This window comes from Sebastes fasciatus, chromosome 13 (assembly GCF_043250625.1).
Source record: "Sebastes fasciatus isolate fSebFas1 chromosome 13, fSebFas1.pri, whole genome shotgun sequence".
NCBI lineage: Eukaryota > Metazoa > Chordata > Actinopteri > Perciformes > Sebastidae > Sebastes > Sebastes fasciatus.
The window spans coordinates 21,485,559-21,500,749 of record NC_133807.1 but is presented as its reverse complement, the minus strand read 5'-3'; the positions used below and the strand labels follow the sequence as shown (position 1 = coordinate 21,500,749).

Below are 15,191 nucleotides of genomic sequence, written 5' to 3'. Positions count from 1 at the left end.
ACCTTTGACTTAAAACTATGCAAAATCATTTTGGACCATTAAATGATTATTTTATTATTAGTTAGTTATAATTAGTTATTTTAAAAATGATTCAAGTAAAACAATCGGAGCAGGAAATACTGATCTTTGGTTAAATTACTCGCCAGTGATGGGACATATGCAACCTGGGGTTTCTGGAAAAGGTCAATATAGTTGTGAACCACTATCCTACAGGATACTCTGTCTTGTTTACATTGTTAAATGCCAGTGAGTATAATTAAAGTACATATACTGTACGCCATCAGAGGTCCACTCCAATAATTGCCTGAGGGAATTATCCACAATTCTTTCACTGTTGTAGTTTGGATGTAACTGAACCTTTAAATTAAATTAGAAAGTAATAAGCTAAGTTAACTGCTTGGAAAATAAAGTAATGCTGCCAAATGTTAAATGCAATTGCCACTTCAAAAAAAAACAATCACACACACACAAGCAGGAGAGTTTGATACAAAATGCACCTGTATTTTTCTTTGTTACATTTTGCAATGCATGCCATCAACATTTATTCATTTTGACATAACGTCCACAAGGACAAGTGCAAACCTGTCAGAAAACAACAGGAATAAGTAAAAGTTTAAGTATAAAATAAGACATGATATAATGATGTTAACATTCATACACTCGTAAAAAAAAAAAATCATCAAATATTTTACAGATTAATCTTAATACTATCACAATATACATTTCAGTACTTGTTAGAGAAATTCTTTCCAATTTCTCTGCATTTGAAGGCAAACATCACATATTTATACAAATCTTCAGTTGACCGTGTTCATCAATTACAATTCTCACAACAAAACGGATGCGTTGCTTTCAGACCCCTGCCGTTCCCTCCTTCCAAGACTGATGTTTTCAGAATATTTGAAGAGCCTGAAATCTAGCGGCAACCTCGCAGTTAAAAAAAAATAAACTTGTGCAACTTGTGCAATAGCCAACAAAACAAAACACACAAGTGAGGTTGAAAAAGGTGGCACTTTGTGAATAAAGGCAATGTGACAAAAACAGTGAGTGGCGGGAGAATGGTTAATATGTACAGTACATTGTGTGACAGCTCGACTGCGCTTGAATCGCCTTTGGTTTCTTACTAGAACATGGAAGTCCAATAACTAAATAAAAAAGTGCTTAAGATTGTCCTTAAAAAAGAAAAGAATGCTACCATTTCCAAACATTGATGTGGTTTTGTGTATTTAAGGGCGTGAAGTGGTATAACAAACATAAATAAATCGTATAAAACAGTTTGTTTCGTTAAGCACAACCATCTGTCAAAACCCTTCAACACAGAAGGGTCAGCTGAAGCATAACGTGTCTTGATGAGAGCACGCAGTGAGTGAAGTCATTTCCCCAAGGCTGCCTCGTCTCTGAAACCCAGTTCAAAAGGCTAATTGGGTAAAAAGAGAAACCAGTGTGCGTGCAGGGGTGAACTAGCAACAGTGTTAAGCTGAGCCCCGTCACTTTTAAAAGGCAGCGGTGCAGTCCTGCGACGGAAAAAATCCTTTCTCCTGCATCTTCGGCTCACATTCCTTCCGTACAATCATAAATCAGCACGGAGAAGTGTGTCATTATTCACACACATGCAGAGGTATCAAACTACACACAGCCCTGCTCACAGACATCACAGCAGTAGAAGCAGCCAGGCATACAGCATCCATATAGCGCGGCCCTGAGTCACGTCAAGACCGAGAAGCTGCAGGCTCACTGGCTCTCAGCGTTCAGTCTTCTCTCTCTCCACCTGCGAAACGTCGCTCAGCAGATCAGCTCCTGCTTTATCTCAGGACGCGTGGGAAACGGCGGCTCGCTGAAGGAGAAGGCGTCGCGGCCCGCCTTCAGCCCAGCCTTCCCCGGGCACACGAGGTACGCCTCGATCAAGTCCAGGTCGGGGGAGGGCGCCGGGCTCTCGGGCTCCGACTCCGACTGGCTCGTCTCCGGGTCGTCCAACGAGGAGGCTGTCATGGCGTGGAGGTGCGGGTGGGAGTTGGGATGAGGGAGCGAGTTCAGCCAGGGGTGGTTCAGGCATTCTTCTGCCGTGGCTCTCTTCCTGTACACACAAACACAATAACACTGCGGATGAGTGGAAATTCCCGAAGAGTTTACATAACCGACGGATTGCCTGGATCTTTCGATTCACTCAATCTATCCTCTCGCCGACGTCGACCATATTCCTTTTTCAACATTTGGTTTAGAAAACCACAAAGAAAAGCACTTTTTGCTCTCAAGATTTTTTCCCCTCCATCTCCCGTCGATTACTCAAACGCTGAGGAATCTTTCCACTCTTTCCAGCGCTACCAGTAATCCACTGCAATTGAACGATACTGACTGGAGATTATGGCTCTGGATGGGAGACAGAGGCTGCTGCTACTTTTCATCAACAAGTTGCGGTGACAAAGTGCGGGCTCAGTGTTAGAGCTCTCAATCTGAATTAAATTCATCAGAAATATGGGTACATAGCTTCCCTTGAAATTCACCTTAGTTTAACTATCCTTTCGTGCCACATAAAGGTGATGCGTCACTGTTTGGTGAAATGTCAAAACACAAAGATAATGACCTAAAAAGTCTCTTCTTTTTTTAATTTACACCACAGTTTGCAAAAAAAGGAAATGACTTCTCGCCTAAGTGACGCAAATCATGTTACCACATACACTCATTTAGACGGATGTAGTTCCGTGCTGGTGTCAAGCTGACTCACATCCTCGGTGCGTAAATCAGCTCAAAGTGATGCTGATGGAAACTTTACTTTTAATCAGATCATATCTTCATCTTTACGGTAAATTGTCTCACCTGGGGTTTTTAACCAGCAAGGACTTGATGAAGTCGACAGCCGGGGGGGAGATCCCCTCGAACGTGTCCTGCGAGTAGTCGACGTTGACTTGGGAGATGTTGAGGAACGTCTCCTGCTTCTCGTCACCCAGGAAGGGAGACTCGCCCGTCAGCATGACGTAGATCAGGACCCCGATACTCCTGGCAGAGAGGGAGGAGAAAGGGACGGAGGTTAGGAGGCATCTTTGATAGTTAAAGAATCTGTTTTGAGATCAGTGCTTGAAGTGGAAACAAATAAGAGCCAGTACTCTCTTATTCACATGTTGGCGCGTGTATCGACCGGTATCGGCAGTCTCTTGTGACTTATTCCTATTTATTCATTATTTCTTTAAGCATGTTATACTGTGTCAGTCATAACCAGCTTTTTTATTGCTATTATTATTATACTTGTGCAAATATGCTGGCGATGCGCCGTTATGAATCTCACAGAGAACCTGCAGGTACGCAAGAAAAAGTTGCGGTACGCCAAGGAGTAAAATGTAGAAGTGCCGGTCCTGCGTACTAGTGAGTACTGCAGATTTCTTCCACTGTGCTGCGGTTAGTCATTTATTAACGGCAACTATGAAGATGATCTTGTGGTCAAAGGTCTAGACTTGTCTAGTGCACATTAGGGAGGTGATGTCACTCTATGATGTCTTATTATTCTCAGAAGTAAAACAGACTAAAGGAAATGGTCACATTAACTCCAGTAGCACACTCACCACATGTCTGTCGCCGTGCTAATGGGTTCATAGTTCAGGATCTCTGGTGCTGCAACAGAAACACACGGCCCCACAATTAGTCAAGGTACTGACGTTGAAAAGACGCAGGTGATTCTGGGACTGAAAGCAGGACTCACCAACATACTCCGGGGTGCCCAGGATCTCCCTGACTTCTGTGATTTTGTCCATGCGTCTGGACAAGCCAAAGTCCACGATGCGAATGTCCCCCAGAGGTTGGGCGCAGGTCAGCAAGATGTTCTGGGGCTGGAGAGGAAGACGCACACACAGATTAGATAGGAGCTGTGTTACATAATGGTTACTCAAGAAACCTGAGCTCTGACTTCTGAGGTCATTAATTATATGGCAGATGAGGTAACCGGTTCCAAGAGGATTTGGGGTCTGGTTCGTCAGTCTAGCTGATCATCCTCTAAGCCAATCAGATGAGACCGAAAACATGTAAACATGTAGGATATCCAACCACTGGCATGGCGCCGTGGTTTGTGTGCGTACGGCTGTGCTCTATTCTGGGTCAGACTGCTTATTCACTTTTAAAGGAGTTGTGTAATGAGAAACCAGATACTTGGTTAATTTGCGAGACGCGATGTAGAACGAAAACCTCAATGACGACCTTATTACCTCAGGGGCTATTAAAGAAAACACGATAGCTCAGTCAGGCTCCTTCGCCGACTGATTCCTCGTGGGAACGGGGTCGTGACACACTGAACGAGTTGCATAACAGAAATCATATCTCCCTCAGCCCGCCACTCCAGGGAATACACTGTCCCATATTGCCATATATAATCTTTCAGCTCACTCACTTTCAGATCCAGGTGCACCACGTTGTTCCGATGCAGGAAGGCCACTCCGTTCAGGATCTGCTTGGCCAGCCGGATCACGTCTCTCTCCGTGAAGGCATCGTCGTTATCGGCGACACACTGATTGAAGATTTCACCACCGGCGGCGCTGGAAGGAAAGCACAAGAAGGAAAACTGAGAAAACAAAATCAAAATGAAAAGAAAAGAGCTGTGCAGCCACCCGGTGGAGTTTAGCTTGGCTTACTTTTGATTCTTCACTTGTCATAATAAAGTGCGCCTTAAACTGTACAAATACACCCTTCCTCTCAGTTTGAATCAAAACAAATGTTCACAAATTCTTCCCATTTAGTTCAGTTTTAGTAAAAAAAGTAATTTCCAATTTCTTTAAAATTACGCAACACCCTGTCTCCCAGCTTGTTAGTGTACTTTGGCTTGGAGGAACAAAGTCCATCCACATGCACACATCGCATGAAGCAATATCATTTTTAGGTGGCCTGCCTGTGCATGTACTGTCCCGTTCTCAGGAATATAACTGGAGATAAGAACGGTCATATCAGCTTACAGCAGGTTCAGATAAGGCCTTATACAGCCTGATACACTGCAGGTTAACTTGCTGAATCCAAACAGAAGCAAACACTTGCAAACTAATCATTTTCTTCAAGTAGAAAGGAATTGTTAAGCTACAGGAGACGTCAGAGAGTTGTGTGAAGTTGGTAACAAGATACCGTCTGAGCCACCGCCTGCATAGCTTTTCCATCGTTTGTTCAAAACAACTTTCGTGTAAGGGATTAGCCCTTTTTGGAATTTAGTAATTAGACAACTCAACGGTGACTTCTCACATTTTTTTGTGGAGTCAGACTCCTGCCTGGTCTTGCTGCGCTTAAGTTGTGCAACAACGTTAAGTAAAGTGGAGACATGGTGGATTTACGTTGGACGCTCCATCAGTCAGATCAATGCCTGAAGCCGACAGTTCACCCCAAAAAAACTAGAACCATGTGCGGGGGATTTAGATGGCACACATGCTTTTCATCTTCAGAGGAAAACTTTGTGACCACCAGGCCCTGGGCACGACGGTTACATAACCAGCACCGCCCAAATCCCCCCGTTAGCTTCCTAACCCTGCACTCTCTACTATCCTCAGCTGTGAAAATAGCACCCGTGTTTTTGGGGGATTTTGAGGATATCCGTCATCGCTCCCAGCACCGAATACTTGACCCGCCACCTACCCCGCTTGTTGCAAACACGAGAGCAGTGGAGACAGACAATGAAACCGCACTCCAATCTGTTTACGTTGATCTGCACGTGTATATTAGAAGCAAGCAAGCCTGGTAGTGTTTTCATTTGGGAGAGGAAATGAAAGACGTGTGAGGGCCGTTTGACGGACGCTTTTGATTTTAAAACCTCGTGCCTCTCGGTGTGAATGAACGTGAATCCGTCAGCTTAACATGGACGTTGAACCATTACCGTACCTGTCTGAACAATTAAATGCTTGACATGACAAAGTGTTTCGGTGGCTTCATTAAGCTGTCAGCGGAGCGCCGGAGAGGATTTCAAATCTTGATAAAGACCATCTTGTTTAAATTCAACAGACTGCACACATTCTGGCCAAGCACTTAGGAAGGATCTGATACTTCCCCTGAAGTCTAAATATTGTCTCCAGTGCTCTCCCTCCTTCCAGGAGAGTTAATGTACACACTGCTTCAGTGTGGAGGAGACATCCTCCCCTGCACCGAGCCGCAAGAAAAAAAAAACACTGCAGCCAACACGAGTGAGGGCACGGAGGAGCTAGACAACCATCTCAAGACACCAGCTGAGAACATGTTCTCTATTCTAAAGCGATAAACCAAGTCCACGTCTTTTTAGTTCTCAAGGAGAGGCTATTTGGTCCAAGCCCTTCTTGGCGGACCATCAAGCTGGGTGCTCATCGACGTCACCTTCACATAACCCGGTCAACCACTTTCCTCAAGCATGAATGAGATGACTTGATGCTGAAAATTAAATATCTACCTCAACTGTGCAATGAAAACTCAACATGGATTTTAAATACACTTCTGAACGTGAAGCCTTTTAACAGAACATCTGACATTTAAAGGGCTGTAGTGGTTTGGCTCTATTTCCTAGAGTTGTTATACGTTAGCGTAGGCACATATGGGTTTCTAACACTTTCGTAGGTGCAGAAAAGCAGGAAATGAAAGACTCTGCTTCCTGGATCACGGTCACAGTGATGAGTTCTCCAGGAAGCTACTGTGCACAGAAAGTGATGCACCTTCATTTTTCATCAAAGTGGCCCATCTCTCCAACTAGTCATTACACTAGGTTTCTGACGCACGCCGCCTGGAGCTCTCGAAGATGATTAGAATTCAACTTCTCGCTGCCATTTCTCTGACATTACCAAGGATGTGGTTGTGGCTACGAGAAGAGTGTGTGCGGTGCGCGTGTGCTCGACAACACCAGCGTGGTGGTGTGTGCTACTTTTGGTAAAGCCCTGCTTGCTGCTTACATTTAAAGCCACAGGAAATGGAAAATAGTTTGCAATTCTTGAAACTCATTGCTGAGGTCAGACGGTTTTGAAGAAGACGCAGCTTTTTGGTGGCCAGGGGTCTCGCTGAGATACATAATAACTGAAGAAAGCTGACATTTAAAACACTGAGCTCTTAAAGTGCTAAAATGAGCTACATCTACAGGACCATGACCATTCACGTACACTGGGCATGCGCGTGCCGGTGTAAACAGGAAGCAGCTGGACACGGGAATTGATGCAAAATGCTTGAATAATAGCTTTCCTCCTGCGCATGTAGGCATGCAAGTAAAATGCAGAATTTAACTGCACAACAGCTGCTAGTATAGACAACGAGATCAGCAACGCTTCTAGCTCCTTATCCATGTTGAAATTAACTCCCCCGTTGGTGGAGGCTGATGTTTGATTTCTTTCGGAAAAGGTTCATGTGATGGGACATGAAGAATCAGTGAAGGACACGTCATGACTGATAAGACCCAATCAAGAAGTGAACGTGGGTGTCTGTGTCATCGTTTTCAAAAAGGTCTCCGTTTCTGTCCGTCCGGACTAAAACGCAACCACAGAGTTTTAAAACTAAAACGGGGTCAGTAGCGTTTTCAAACGTCTCCGTTTTAGGGACTCAAAAACTTTGGAGTAGTGTGGACGCTGGGCATAAATGTAGCAAAAGTTATGTGTTTTAAAACAAAAATGTGTCACACCAAGCTGACGAATACAGACTACCGCCGCCTGCTGGTCTGGAGAGATATTTCCTCTCACGCAGGTGCAGAACGTACGCTCTAACTGGTCGTCGGCTGTCGTCTTTGCGGTGTGTTCGAGTGCAACTTGTCGGCCAAAACAAAGGCGACGTTAGGTGACGCGAGAGTCGGCCTTCATCGCCGCTAGTTCTCCGATGTCGGGTTGCTGTGTCCCCAGCTTTAGTGTGGATGTAGCCTCAGCTCCATTTGGGAGCCGAAGAGGAACTGCGGAGCAGTGCCGACTGACCTCCTGCTATGTTTTCTCTGCAGGCATGCAGGGGTGAACTGTGGTGCTACTTCCCCTTTCACACTTCAGTCAGAGGTCAAACACAGCCCCCCCCCCCCTACAGAGAGACCTTTGTTCTGAGGAGGCATTCCACGTCTGAGATGAGGATGACTGCTGAAGAGCCGGGAGGGGAGGGCTTCCTGCCTGAGCAGCGAGCAGGGTCAGGGGGACGTGTGGTTCAAGCGTTAATTGCCCCGTGTTATCTCCCTGTAATGAGGCGAGCGAGGTAATTAAGATGCTAAGTGTCCTTTCCAAAATCCTAATTAGAGGCCGTCATTAGAGCGGTCAGATGTTGGATATGCATCGTGTCATTTAACACCCAACCACAACAGAGCAGAGCCAGACAGCCGGGCTGACCTTACTGGGTCACTGAAGGAGCAGCTCGTCTCAGCTGTCGGCCGCTTCACCTGCGTGTTGAGTCTACTGAGCGATACGTTCTCACGGTGGAGCGTAACCGACTCATTTGTAGCTCTATATCTTTATTTTCACACAGTGGAGTTCTGCCACGTTTGTATTTAAAGTGACAGCCAGCTCTTCTCATAACAAGAAACCGAGGTGTCGAGGCTACGACGAGACGAGCAGCTAACCACAGAGAGAGAGAGAGAGAGAGACAGACAGAGAGAGAGAGAGAGAGAGAGAGAGAGAGACAGAGAGAGAGAGAGAATTTCCATTTAAGGCTTCGTTCATGTCACAATAGTGCAAGGGCTATGCATTTCACACGTATGTGGGTTTCTTTTTTAGGTGAGACAGACTTGCAGCTGTACCCTCAGCAACCAGCACGTCACGCGAAGCCAGGAAGAGTGTTTTCACAGATGAGACAGATAGATAAGAGCTCTCAATTCACATGAAACACCAACGCATTGACAATTCTCGTTAAGCACCATACAGGATGTTGCATGGCATATGTAAGATTTGATGCAAGGTTTTCTCAATTGAAAGATTGTTGCTTAATAAGTAGAAATTAGGGCTGTCAAAGTTAACGCAATAATAGTGCGTTATATTATATGCAGCATATTTGCCCACTCCCATGTTGATAAGACTATTAAATACTTGACAAATCTCCCTTTAAGGTACGTTGACATCCCTAGTAGAAATAAATAATATGTTAGGTAGTTAGCCAGTTTGGCGTTCTCAAATCCCTCAGACACACTGCATGATAAAAACTCATGGAAAGTTTTTAGTGAGTGATGACTAAAGGATTTTCATCTCCCTAATGATTGAGGGCCTAATCATTTCATCCCCAGTTTTCCTGGCGTGGCTCAAACACCGACCAAGTGAGGAAAGTTTAAAAGGCCTTTTAGATTACCGCCATCACTTTCCTCTCAGGTCGGTGGCGGTGTAAGGGTGTGTGTGCAGTTTGAACAAACTCTGGAGTGACAGACGAGGCTGCTCAAATGTGATGTGTTGTTTCTGTAAATATTGTCTTACCACTCCAGAACGAGGATGATTTCGGAGTTGGTTTCGTAGACCTCATGCAGCGCCACCACATAGGGGTTGGCCTTGGCGGACTCCAGCACGGCGATCTCGTTTAAGATGTCCATGCGGCAGTCCTCGCCCTTCCGTCGCTTTCGCAGGAACTTGGCAGCGCACTGCTTCCCCGTTGCCTTCTCGATGCACTTCTTCACCACCGCAAACTTTCCCCTGGGAAACAAAAAGAGGGGAGAGAGAGAGAGAGAGAGAGAGAGAGAGTGAATAATCACAACCACATTACTGGCTTTTCAAATATATTTGGTTTAGGAGATTCTGCTCTGTATCCAAGTAGCCAACGGGACCACTGGATTAAATTTAGGTCAGTGAAACTGCAGCGAGTGAAGGGCTAAAATTACTGGACAAACTCATGACAGTTAAACTGCTATGAGGTGAAACCTAGATTACAGTGCGAAGCTTGCGGCCCGCCAACCGGCCACGAGTGCAACACTGTAGGCGAGGCTAAAGTCCGGAGATAAGAAGGTGAAGTGGCATCATTTGAAAATACAGCCGTTTCTATTGAGCACTGATATGCTCGGCTGAAGAGGCGCCATTAGTCCCCCCCGTTCTCCTCTTCCTCCAGCCTTCGGGAGGGTCTGACAGGAGGCAGATAAGGCTGACAGTTTTGGCAAGAGCTGCTGAATAGTGGGCAGGGACATATTAAGGCTAAGGTCAAGCAAAGAGACGCAACAGCTTGGTTGTTGTCACTGGTAGAACATGAGATGAAATAAAAGTCCACTTTTACAACCTCATCACATTTTGCTGCATATACATGATGATGGATTCAAAGGAGGCGTTAAGGGTCAGCCGTGGGTGTGGAGGCAGGATGTCCGATATGTGCAGAATTGCCTCTCTGTGTCAAGCCGACCACAATCGCCAGCCGTCCCTCCCAGGCTGATAATGAGGCCTTGTCCACTTCCCTTTCTTCACAGCTGACAGCAGCGGGGACAAATGGGATTGTGTTGACACCTCCGCCCAGACCCTCGGCCAGAGCCTGCCTCTCCTTTTGACAATCCTACAAAAGATGACCAGTCGGCTGATACGGCAGCCCCGAGACCCGGACCACCCACCAGACTGGGTAGGCCAGGCAGGGGGTCACTGCTGTTACAGTCCGGTTGGAGCCTAAGCAGCACGCCAAAATGGACGATGTAACCTCTAACTAACATCTCAGTGTTTTAATGAGCCACACAATACAGATGCTTTCGGGAAAAGAGGAAAAGATGACTGCGAACTGGGCAGAATCTAAATGAAGCGGCCGGGTCAGCATGGTGCCAGTCATTTTCCCACACAGCGTTACTCCGAGCCCACTGTGCCTCCGCCGCGGACCAAAAACAGCAACTGTTCTGGTTCTGTTTTGGCTACCGCCCCGGCTGCTCTGAGGCCTGCTACTTCTCTTCTTCTCCCCCCCCCCCCCCCCCCTTTAGTCTCGCAGAATGGTGACGACTCATTGTTCAGAGTGAAAAGGCAAAACTCGTCAGAGCCTTTTCATCCTTAATTAGCCAAGTTCAGAGCGGCTCGCTGTGGGCTGGGAACTACATATGGAGTGAAAGGGAATGATCGCCGGCCATGGAAAGGAGCAACAGGAGGCCTTTACAAAAGGCTGACAACAGGTCAAAGGTTACTTAACGCGGCCATCTTCCAGCCGGCTACGTTCACACTCTGCCGTGTCACTAGGCAGATGCACCGGATCTCCTGGGCTTTAATGTAATATTCTACATATTAAGTTCCTTTTTTTGCATTAAAACACACTGCCAGCTGTGTTACAGTAGATCAATTCTGAGTACTTCTTTCTCAAAACATCCCGTCTGGATCCACAGCAGATCAAACAGCTCATTTTTGCAGGGTTATCCTCTGAAACCCGTCTGTCATCAGTCTGTGACACATAACACTAACTCCTCTCCAGCGCTGGAGATGGTGATAATTTGATAGAGAAGTTGGTTTCCTGTGGAGTCTGCGTTTTGTCTCCCTCAGTGTGGCGCACTGACTCATGTCTGAAGCGCGTTGAGAAATGACAGCCCTCACAGCTCTCATTTGACTGCTCCGCAGACAGACTGACACACAACGTGAGTTCCTCTTTCTGCTTTCCGAGTTGGCCACAACATATGTTGTGCACAGTTCTGCAGGGGACCACAAAGTCATGATGCAAAGCTTGATGATGAAAAGGTTTTGAAAATCTCCCTAAAAGAATTCAACTCAACCCTCCTAATGTACGGACTGATCTGCTGGCATACATTCCTGCACTTAATGCGATTATGAGGCCTGATCTCAGGATGTTGTTGGGTCGGACTCGTGGGAAGAGGAGGAAGGGTTGAGGTATGAGGGTGAGAGGAGGGAGAGGGGGGTCCTGGCTGCTGTCCCAGGATGTCCCAGGGTGTCTGACAAGGAAAACTGGCTGCTACCAACTGACTCTTTATTAAGCCGGTCCCACAAGCAAACTTAAAGAGTGAAAACTGGAGCTATAGAGACAGATGTAGAATTGGCACAAACGGCAATCAAACAGCTGTCGAGTTAGCTGCAACCCAAGAATTCAAAATGCTTTTTTAAAGTCCTTATTGTCTGGCACACTGGGGAATCCCCGCATACATATGGCAGGAATGTGCACTGATCCACACATCAGTGAGAGTGACACAACATGTATTTGGGCTGAAGAAAGACAGAAAGTGGCTGATGGTAGATGGCATGCTGGGGAAACAGGTCTGAGAGCAGTTCTGATATACATTAAAAATAAATAGAAATGTCTCAAAGGGGTCACTTTGTGTTTTCATACACTGTTCCTTGGTATATGTCTTGTCACTTTACCTCTGTGATCTCTACTGTGACACATTATGACTCCAAACTAATGCTGCTCATGGCATTTAACGGACAAATAAACAAACAATAAATCTGTGCAATATTAATACACTACCTGTAAATACATTTGTCAGTGCAATATCGTTGATGCAATATACACCTCAAGTGCAACTACCTTTGTTTACATTTATTTATTTAGTACATCTACCCTACCTGTTTTACAAGTGCAATTACCTCTGTTTACATTACATCTATTTTTATATTTTATACCTCTAGTGTAACACTTCTGTTTATATTTATTTATTACATCTACTTTACCTGTTTAATTTGCTTTATAACTGTGTGTGCGTTTTACCTGTTACATGTTTTATCTGCCTCGTTTAGTCTTGTCAAGTTTTAAAGCACTGACCAGAAGTGGCAACTGTGAATCTCGTTGTATTTAATACAAAACTATTGTATTTATTAGAAACTTTCTATTCTATTTAAGGAAGTTTACCACCACATACCGGATCTAGACCACAGGAGTAAGCATCGACAGAAACAGGAACACAGGATCTTGCAAATCCCAGAGTCAAATATGCTTTCAACCTTTAGATGTCAGACATATATAGGCTATAAGAACAGTGAGTGCAAACTTTAAAATTTAAATCTCCTCCTCAACTCACAGTGCTTTATAAGCTCCAGCAGCTTCACACAACTCATTACTTTTAATCTAAATCATCAAAAAGTCCTAAAGCTTTTCACAAACTTCCACACAAAGACGCGTTACCATTACGCGTGCCAATTACGCGTCTCCATCGTGCGTCTTTCCATCCAATTAACGCGCTTGGCACGTGCGGAGAGCAACTCTTAATGAGATTAGCAGATTTGCATAAACTCATCGAGATATTGTTGCACATTCTGCCAGCAGTGCACGAGCAAAAGTCAGCACACGAGGATTAGATTATTTGCATCAATGAAACAACAAACAAGCAGCTCACCTGCCCAGCTCTCTGCCCACCAGCTCGTAATTGGCTGTTAAAGGGTCGCTTCTTATCCTCGTGTGGATTTTAGTCACCATTCCGTTTTTGATCATCTTTGCAGGACCTGGCATTGAAGTTTGAAGCTTGAGTTTGAAAAACAATCTTCTTCCACCAAAAAAAAAGCACAACAAAAAAGATGATTTTGTCTCAAGTTAAAACTGTCATGATAACAAGAGCAGCTAGAGTCAAAGCACAGATAGGCAGATAATAATCCAGTAGACGCACGTTCCCAAACAAGAAGGATTATGATGCCCTGTGGCTCACAGTCGGTGTGGTGAATTAGTTTGAGTGCTACTACACATTCCTGACAATAAACTCCTCCTACGATGACGCTGCGCACTGGGAGCCAATGAATGAGCTGCAGAGGAGGCGCAAGGCAGCTGGTCTGTGGTGCGTTCAGGTGACAGGCAGGAGCTTATCTCAGGTACACAAACATAAACTTTGATCAGTTTCAGTTGATTAGCTCTTATGATGACTTTAGACTAATTTAATCATGGGAATGATTAAACATGACATAAAAAACAATATAAAGGAAGTCAAACTACTTGATTGATTGATTGATTCATTGATAGATTGATTCATTGAATTTATTTGATGATTAGAAAAACACTGTATTGCAGTCATTACATAAGTTACAAATCAGCAAGGAGAGAGGGATCTTCACTACACCTTTCCCACGACCCTCTTTATTTCCCCATTTTATTTTATTTATTTTTTATTTTATTTATTCATTTTTTTTGTACTTATTTTATTTATTTATTTTTTATTTTTTTATTTAATTTTTATTTCTTGCTAAGTCAATTATCTGATTTCATATACTTTTTCTCTCTTCTCTAATTCAAGTTTTCTAGTTACTTACTTTTCTTAATTAGTTTAATTTAATTGTGTGTGGGGGGTGGAGGGGGAAGGGATGGTTCCTTTTTCTGTTTTTTTTATTTCATGTTAAAGACAATGTGTTATGTTCTACATTTGTTAAGATGACTTTTGCTTGTTGGTCTATAAAAAAAACAATAAAAAAGATTTGAAAGAAAAATCACTGAGGATAAAAAACACCTTATTTCCATTGTGCTCCTTTAATGTAACACTTAACACACCACAAGATAAACATCACACAACAAGACAAGAAAAGACAACAAGTGCAGACATTACAAGCAACATATAAATAGCAATAGCAGTATAGCAATACTCAACATGCAAGTTAAATCCCCTTCTTATAATTTACAGCAGTCTAATAGTTATGATGTACAATATCATTTTGGATGTGTGAGGTAAACTTTAACTAAATAAAGTTGGCAAAGAGTTCAAATGTTTGTTTGCTATAGGTCTAATTAATAAATGGTGACTTCATCTCAACATTGACTGCACTTTATTAAAGGGTAACTTTGGTATTTTTCAACCTGGACCCTATTTTCCCATGTTTTTGTGTCTAAGTGACTAACAACAATTTCTGAAACTGGTCCAGTATTGAGGGCGAGAGCTGTAGATGGCAGCTGCTCACGTGCTGTAATATGGTGCTATTGGAGCAAGCTGGCACCGTCATTTACGTCCACTAAAAGTGCTTGTTTTTGCCATGACAGGCTCTGATTGTTGCTATAAGTGTCTGACATTAAAGAGTCTCGCTCAAGTCTCGTTCTGAAATCTGGTGAGGTGACGTGTAGCCGGAAGACAACGGTGGAATAGTGGAATACATCCATGGTGGAAAGGCGAGTGCCAGCCGGGCAGAGTTTGTTGTGTTGGAGTACAGAAAGTGTAGCTTAGTGTTATCTAAAAGATTTTCAATGCCATAGCTGAATATTTAGATGATTTGACAATGTGGTAGAGGTTTCTGAATTTGATTGATTTGAGCCAGAGTGTATATGGATATTCAGATTTCACAACGAGACTTCTTCTTGAGGGGGACAAACAGACCGGATCACGCAAAGGATAAGAGAAATGTTTTAGTTCTCTGTGGGGTTCTTTCCATAATGTTGTTAGACACAATCCGAGTCTGTCAGTGGCAAAAACA

General features: G+C 44.2%; 1 protein-coding gene across 1 annotated transcript; it reads right to left on the bottom strand.

Annotated features, from left to right (window-relative positions):
- Window positions 1-480: 480 nt before the first annotated feature.
- On the bottom strand, window positions 481-13,489 carry stk17al (serine/threonine kinase 17a like). Its single transcript, XM_074656170.1, has 7 exons — window positions 13,145-13,489; window positions 9,336-9,548; window positions 4,373-4,517; window positions 3,692-3,818; window positions 3,555-3,603; window positions 2,815-2,994; window positions 481-2,074 (listed from the first exon to the last, which is right to left on the bottom strand). The coding sequence occupies exons 1-7, from the start codon at window positions 13,255-13,257 to the stop codon at window positions 1,783-1,785; spliced, it is 1,119 nt and encodes a 372-aa protein (XP_074512271.1). The 5' UTR covers window positions 13,258-13,489; the 3' UTR covers window positions 481-1,782.
- Window positions 13,490-15,191: the final 1,702 nt, after the last annotated feature.